This window comes from Erythranthe guttata, chromosome 9, assembly GCF_056151865.1.
Source record: "Erythranthe guttata isolate IM_541 chromosome 9, IM_541, whole genome shotgun sequence".
NCBI classification, from domain to species: Eukaryota; Viridiplantae; Streptophyta; class Magnoliopsida; order Lamiales; family Phrymaceae; genus Erythranthe; species Erythranthe guttata.
The window spans coordinates 9918514-9926464 of NC_142541.1; the positions used below are offsets into that span (position 1 = coordinate 9918514).

At 37.0% G+C, this 7951-nt stretch overlaps 1 protein-coding gene and 1 long non-coding RNA gene across 2 annotated transcripts; one reads left to right on the forward strand and one right to left on the reverse strand.

The window, feature by feature from the left end:
- The first annotated feature begins 4848 nt into the window (after positions 1-4848).
- On the forward strand, positions 4849-6034 carry LOC148768038 (uncharacterized). Its single transcript, XR_016033422.1, has 3 exons — positions 4849-5147; positions 5588-5675; positions 5767-6034. It is a non-coding gene; the product is annotated as an uncharacterized LOC148768038 (long non-coding RNA).
- A 632-nt stretch (positions 6035-6666) lies between these two features.
- LOC148768039 (uncharacterized) lies at positions 6667-7544 on the reverse strand. Its single transcript, XM_088822747.1, has 2 exons — positions 7400-7544; positions 6667-7313 (listed from the first exon to the last, which is right to left on the reverse strand). Exons 1-2 carry the CDS (start codon positions 7542-7544, stop codon positions 6667-6669), a joined length of 792 nt encoding a protein of 263 aa, XP_088678873.1.
- Positions 7545-7951: the final 407 nt, after the last annotated feature.

Consider the following 7951-nt stretch of genomic DNA (forward strand, 5'->3'; position numbering starts at 1 on the left):
ACCTAAAAATGGCACGGCCGTGCCAAATGCTGAATTTGGGCAGAAGGTTCGGCGATTCTCGCGCGGCCGTGCGAGAATTGCACTGATTTTCGCGCGGCCGTGCCAAATCACGCTGGAGACAATTTTGGACTTTTAAACACACAAGGAAACCTAGAATCATCTACCAAGTTGGGACATCTATTTAATCCCAAACCAAGCACGAATCAAAGGACTTTGGACACAACCTTGGAGCAAGAGGAGCGAGAGAACGAAGAATCGAAGACGGAGAATTGACAAATCTTCATCACAATTCTTCTTTCACCTATCTTTTCTTAATCTATTTCTTTTTATATTTTTATTATGTTTTTCGTAGAGAACATGCGTAGCTAAGTTTTTAATCTAGGATTTTGTTGGAACCCTATGTGGGGATGGTGAACCCGTTTTCTTGAGATTATGCAATTATGATTTTATAATTATTTCTTATACTTGTTATGATTGTTAGTGCATGAACTTGATCAATTTATGTGCTTTATCTGTGATTATTGGGATTGACTCGACAGAGCTATTTTGATAATTAGACGGTAAGTATAAGAGCCTTCGAGTAGTTTTCACCGGATGAGTGTGTCAATTGCATGTGGTGTCGTAGACATACAGATATCACCTTAGGTAGCCATTTACGAGACTTGTTAGTTAATGCTTTATTCATAATTTGTTTGCATAGACATATAGTGAACCGTTTATGAATAATAGACTCATAATACACGCGACAGCGGGTTATGAGTAAATTAGTGTCTCGGGTTAATAATCATGAATCATATATTGCATAATTGAGGGGTTTCGGGTGAGCAATTCTTGCATAGGGGGAAGATAAAATCCTAGGTCCGTTTTAATTGATATTTTCCCGTGTTATTTGCTTTCTTAATTAGTTTAGTTTTTTAATTGATTTAATTTGACAAACTTGCGTAGGCTGGATAAAAATCATAATTGTTAGAATTTGGTACTTAGGATTAGGTAATTTGCGTATTCCCTGTGGGATCGACATCCGACTCTCACGAGTCCACTTTATTACTTGTTTGCGATACGTGCACTTGCATGTTGGTATTTAGCACCCAACAGTAACAATTTGATTTATTCATTTTCATTGTGTTATTTGCTTACCTAATAAAAAAATGTACAATTTGTTTATATATTTATTAGGTTATATCATTCTCCGTGCACAAAGAAGAGAAAAAGTTTCTGGTTTCACCTGTGGAAGAACTATCTGGTCCTATTGCTGCAGCTTTGGAGGTCGGTGGAAAAGTGAAAGTCAGGCATGTAAGTGAAGAGTACTATTAATGAGATGGACATGTCCCATTTGTAAACCAACGTTACACTAATCATTGTTTATTTTATGTGAACTGCAGCAGCATTTTGGAAATGCACAACAAGTGAAGAGGAAGAATGTGAGATTGGAAGAGACAGAAGGGAAGAAGAGAAGAAAAGCTCTTATTTTTGAAGAGGAGGATGAGGAAGAGGAAATAGAAGAGCAAGATGAAGGAAAAAAAGAAGTGGAGGAGGAAGATAAATTTTTTAATGCTGTTGAAGAACTTGGAGATGAGGGAAAAAAAGAGCAAGAAGGAGAACAAGAAGAAGAAGAAGAAGAAACCTCGATAGAAGTACTGAACATGGAGAGGGAAAGAAGGTCGAAGGCAAGATAAGACAATCGAGGGAAAAAGCCGAGGACAAGAACGCATCGTAGTCTCTACTAAACTGCCCACAACAGTTATTATGATTATAATTTAGTAATAACTATTATTATTATTATTCTTACTATTATCACTAATGATTACTTTGGATATAGGTTGTCGTAGATAATTCTACGTACCAGGGGAGAACATACTATGTATGTCGAGATGAACTAACTGATGTAGAGATGGCAGTACTGGATGGGTACTTGCTTGATGTTGATTTGAGGTAAAATCACTAACTTACTGAACATTTGGTATATAATAACTTCTTATGTAGTATCGGCGTACTAAACAAATAGTGCATGTTTATTTTTATTATAGTGCAATTGTGATCGAAAGAGGCCCAAATGTATTGACTGGAAAGCATATGTGCGATCTTTTGTTCGATCAGCATCTGAGTGGGGAGCATATCGACATATACATGAGTCTGTTAAATTCTGAAGCGATCATGGATCAGCTTATTACAAAACCACTCCCAATTTCTATCATTCTCGGCATCAACAATTGCATAGGCTCATGTGTATAACTCATCATTTGGATCTTTGGACACAGCAGAAAGTAAGCAACCTTTGTACTTATTTTTAATACGAGTCACATCCAAACATATCATTTGCCTACACCCACGGTGGAAACTCAAAATAGAATTTCCAAAACTAATAAAGATCCGAAGTAACTTTTGAATTTGAGGGTCAATCTCATAATTGGCACAACTACCAGGGTTATTCAGTTTTAATGCACGACAATAACATCTTAGATTATCATAACAGCTCGACTCATCCCCATGAATGTCATACATTGCTTTTTCCTTACCTCTCCACGCCGTATAGTACTTAAGCTCCACACCGTACTTTCTTTGGACCTCATTCAAAATAGCAATTGGTTTGTAACCTGGCTCATCTCTCAATTTTTTTTTCATAAGTTGCGAAATCCACGTAGCATCGGCTTTGGGATGACCCCTTGTACGAAGAGTAGCATCACCACAACTGTGCTCAAGAATACATTTGCGAATGCCGAATAACTTGTCTGATTTATGAACTGATGCATAAACCCTCCATTTGCAATTTTCAACAATGCATACGGCTATGATCTTTTGTTGATCATTTTTCTTGTACTTAAAGGTTCGATTGTTAGCAAATGCAGTAATTTTTTAGCATAAACCTAATATCATTAGCATCTTTGAAAATTTGATTCTCCCCACGTATGCAATGTCTCCATGCATTAATTGAATCTCCAACCGGATTGTACTCAATTTGCAACAGACTGTTGGAATTAACAGACTCACTGAAAAATGAAAAACAATGAAACAAATTGGATTATTACAGTGGACTACAAATAAATTGTAACAATTGAAATAAGTACTTTGAGTGGAATGCTTGCATACGAGAACTCAATTTATAAGATACTTGACATACAATCATTCCATACTATCAGTATCCTTATATGATACTACGAGCGTAGTTATTCTACACTATCACTATATTAACACGATACTATGTAGTATTATATTCTATGCTATGATCACATAAACAAATTGAAAATGCATACAAAACAGAATGGGTGCATACCCGTGGCTGGGGGACCTCATTCTACGCCCATCAAGTTCATCAGTGCGGCTCACCACAATGTCGACCACACTCATGTGCATTACCAAAGACAATGTAACCATATTCACCACGTCTTCGTCAGAAGTCAGTGTGACAAACATTCTTTCACGAGGAGCCAGGTATTGGAGCACCAATTTGTCGGGGTGTATATCGTTCCACTTCATTAAGATAGATTCATAAATCTCCTTTAAAGTCGAATCATTCTTAATGGAAATGATGTGCAAATAATCATTGTACCGACAACTTCCAATAATACCAGCGGTGATGGGGTTTGATTCACCATTTGCTGCCATTGTGGGAAATTTCAGTATTTTTTCGCGGTAGTAACAGAGAATATGAGGAAAGGGAGAGGAGAGAGAAAGAGAAAAAATGGAAGAAAAAGGAGAGATGAGAGAGGAGAGAGAAAGAGAAGAGAAGAAACGGAAGAAATAGGAGAGAAGAGAGAGGAGAGAGAGTGTATAAAGTGAAAAAAAGTGGGGTCGGGGACTGAACTGCATGTTTATGTATGCTTTAGGGACTGACCCGCTTGTGAAACGATGTTGGGGACTGACCCGTATGTTTTGTTTTGAGTTGGGGATTTATCTGTACTTGTCCCTTTTAAAAAAGAGACAGTTATTAATTCAATGTTTTCAAAACTGGGCCGGACATTGACTCGATAAAACTATCGGGTCACGGTTGAACCGGTTCAACCGGGGTCCAACCGAGTTTTTTAATTTTTTAATTTTTATAAATATTTTATTAATTTAAATATATATATATTTTTACTTCCTTCCCACTTTCATTACTTTATTGTACAGGTTTTTTTTTTTGAGTATATTGTACAACTTACTCCATTTCTTTATATTAAAAAAAAAATCCTCACTACTCTCTCTTCTCCCCTCTCCGTCTTTCTTCTTTCTTGTTCACGCAGAGCCCCCCCAACCCAGCCCTGTGCCCTCCTCTTCTTCCCTTTTGCTTTCTTTCTTCAACCTCTTGTTGTTCTTTCTTCTTTTAATTTCTCACAGACAAAGACAAAGTCTACCTCTTTTTTCGTTTTACTATTTACTTTCATTTTCACCTTCTTCGTTTATTTTCTTCAGTCACATATGACCCAAATCCGCCTAGATCCGTTTATCCACAACCTTTCCCGGTAAGATTCAGTCACCCACGACCACCATCGTTGCAGATCCGGCCAAGAAATTTCCTTTTGAGCTAAAAACCGGTTCGTGGGCCGGTTTTCCACTTTTCCGGTTTTTACCGGTCGAACCCGGATTTTGGTAGTTGACCCGGTTTTTTTGACTATTTTGGGTTTTCACATATAACCGGACCGGACATGGCGGTGGTTCGCGGTTGAACCGGTCGGATCGGCCGGTCCGGTCCGGTTTTCAAAACAGTGGTTATTATGGAATAGAGGTAGTAATATAATTCATTAAGTAATCCAATAGTTAATTTGCAAAAGTCATCATTTCATTAAAGATGGAATTGATTATAGACCCCATGTGGATGTGGGTGACAATTTAGAACTAGAAGCAACATTCATTGGTAAAGAAGCTGTGGGGTTCACTATGGCAATTAACCATCTTTTTCATGTTTCCAATAGCTATGTCTAATCTATATATGCAGCATGTGATTGTAAATTGCCCCATCTCTCTCTCTCTCTCTCTCTCTCTCTCTCTCTCTCTCTCTCTCTCTCTCTCTCTCTCTCTCTCTCTCTCTCGTTATTTCAGGCACATAAGGCATGAGTTTGGTTTCCTGGGCAAAGAAGGAGCTGGCAAGATTAAAAAATCAGAGTCCAAAGAGGTTGCTGCCTCCTAAAACTACATTAAAAACTCCACCGAATTACGCCGTCTCATCCCCGGTCAGCACCTCTCTCTCTCTCTCTCTCTCTCTCTCTCTCTCTCTCTCTCTCTCTCTCTCTCTCTCTCTCTCTCTCTCTCTCTCTCTCTCTCTCTCTCTCTCTCTCTCTCTCTCCCCGGTACATATTCTGATTTCTGTTATAAGGAGTTTAGTATTAATATTTTTATTGGTGAACTACATTAATTACTTTTGAAGTTTAGTCTATTTATAAAAGAGAAAAGAAAAGAAATTCAAGATTACAAATCACAAGTACCCTTTGATATTTTTATTTTTATTTTACAAAATTCTATTTTTTTCGGGGTGTTTATTACAGAAAAAAACAATCTAATAGAATTTTGTGTGCTTGTGTGCTAATTTAATAAAATTTTTTGCAGTTAAAGAAGAAGATTTTTTTTTTCTACAATGCCCTCTAACTTCATGTATAATGGTTCTTGAAATCAGATCTCAGAGGTTGTGTTGGCTGCTGATTTAAGATGCATCAACTGCCAAGACAGAGTAGCACACCTACTATCAACTCAAAACATTAATGGTAATATATATATATATATATATATATATATATATATATATATTGAAGATTAATATTTCATAGACAAAGTAATTATTAATGAATTATGCAGATTTGGAGTCCATAGTGATACATGTTGTAGAGAAGAAGGTGACAATCTCACGCAAGCCAATCAATGCTTACTGAACCTATGGGCGTTCGCGATGTCTAAACATTCACTTGTGCTACGTACTTATTCGTAACATATACATACATGTGTATACATATATATATATATATATATATATATCCCTAGTGTTTATTTTCTCTGGTTTTTGATACTCATCTGTTGATCATGTTTGTTGAGATTTCTAAAAAATATTTTTTCTATATAGCAAGAATGCAAGATGAATAGAACTCTCAAACACTATTAATTAAGACAAATATAAGTCGTGATACACATCGCCAACAACATTTTCGTAGTTGGTAGATTGAAACAATTCAAAACAACATTTTCGTAGTCGGTATTTCACCAAAGCGGCCCTATACGTGATCCTTTTGTCAAAACAAAAAATAGGAATTATAAAACGTAATAGAACAAAAAGACTCTGTAAGTTTATTTCAAACTAGTATTCACCCGTGCGATGCACGGGGTGGCATATTTTCAACTGGAAATACATGTCTGAAAAATAAATTTACGCATATATAAATTATTACGCTCATTGAATTTAAATACAAAAAGCGACCAGCAATATTGAAGCATCATGTTCTTCATAGTTACATCATAAGAATAATATTAAAATATTAGTATATTGTCAAAAATAAATCTTAAAGATAATAAAATTTGCACTGAGCATCCTAGGGACATGATTGAAAATAACATCGCACGGGGGAAATTATATAGAGAAGAAACACATGCCAAAGAATAAGTTGTTAAAAAAAAGACATGTTACATGAATAATTGGTAAATATGAAAATATTCTCTACCTTCAAATTCGATAATAATTGGTAAATATGAAAATATTCTCTACCTTCAAATTCGATGAAATACTTCCTTGTACACGGCATTTCTAGTAACATTGGTGAGTTCACTCGAATCCAACTTGATGAATATCTTAATGCCACCTCTGCTCGTAACTCTGGACAGTGCAACATATAGTTGATCATGGCTGAAGACATGCTTAGGAAGATACAAACCAACATGCGAAAGAGTTTGACCTTGGCTTTTATTGATCGTCACTGCAAAAGAAACAATCAATGGAAACTGTCTTCTCTGAAATTTAATTGGCAGTCCGGTAGATGGTATTAAAGTCATCCGAGGAATGAACACCATGTCACCGATATTTTTTCCGGAAAGAGGTTTGCAACTCAGAACGTGAATGCTAGTTCTAATAATTTGAAGTTTGGTCCCGTTACACAATCCTTTAGCTTGATCGATGTTTCTTATTAGCATAACGGGTGCACCAATCTTGAACTTCAACGCATGAGAACGAAGTTCGGAGCATCTTATTGTGTTGAGGAATTCAGTCGAATAAATTTCTGCACTATCCTCCATTGTTTGCTCGTCCCTAAACATACTATCTGAGCTCAGGTACACCTTCTCCTCTCTTGGAAGGAGAGACATTAAGTGATCGTTCACAAACTCGACGCATTCATTAGTTGGTGCAAGAATTGCTCTCCCTTGAAAATAATCAGGATCATATATGCTACTCAACAATCCGGGTAAACGAAATCCAGTAGGTCTCTGAATGGATCTTCTGAATCACCAATCAACATGTCATCAGGAATCACTATCGAAGCTTCACCAAGATTTTGTTCCCCAACATCCTCACTACCAACCTTCAGTATCCAGTCTCCAAATTCTTTTACCTCATCCACGTTAGATGGAGAAGAGCATGACTGCAATCTCATGTTCTTAGTCAACTTCATGACACGACAGAAATTCCACAGCGAAGAGGAGTTTATCGTAGCATGTACTATGTCCTGCCTTGATGCTTTGAGCACAACTGGTAAAATCTGCCTAAAATCTCATCTAAAAACAACCACATTTCCACCAAAGAGTTTGTCAACCTGTAATATTGACTTCATTGTCTTGTCAAGCGCTTCAAAACATCATCTATGCATCATAGGAGCCTCGTCCCATATAATAAGCTTTGCCCTTATGAACAACTCCGCCTGTGGACTTTGTTGCGATATGCTACAGGTGGAACTCTCGTGTACATTTATGGGTAGTCCGAATCGAGAATGAGTTGTTCTTCCACCGGGGAGCAATAACGATGCTATACCACTCGATGCAACGTTAATTACAATCTCTCCCT

Coding starts and splice junctions, on each gene's coding strand:
- LOC148768039 (XM_088822747.1), bottom strand. CDS start 7,544: ATGAGATTGCAGTCATGCTCTTCTCCATCTAACGTGGATGAGGTAAAA. Junction 7,314..7,399: donor TCCTGATGACATGTTGATTG/GTGATTCAGAAG, acceptor ATTATTTTCAAG/GGAGAGCAATTCTTGCACCA.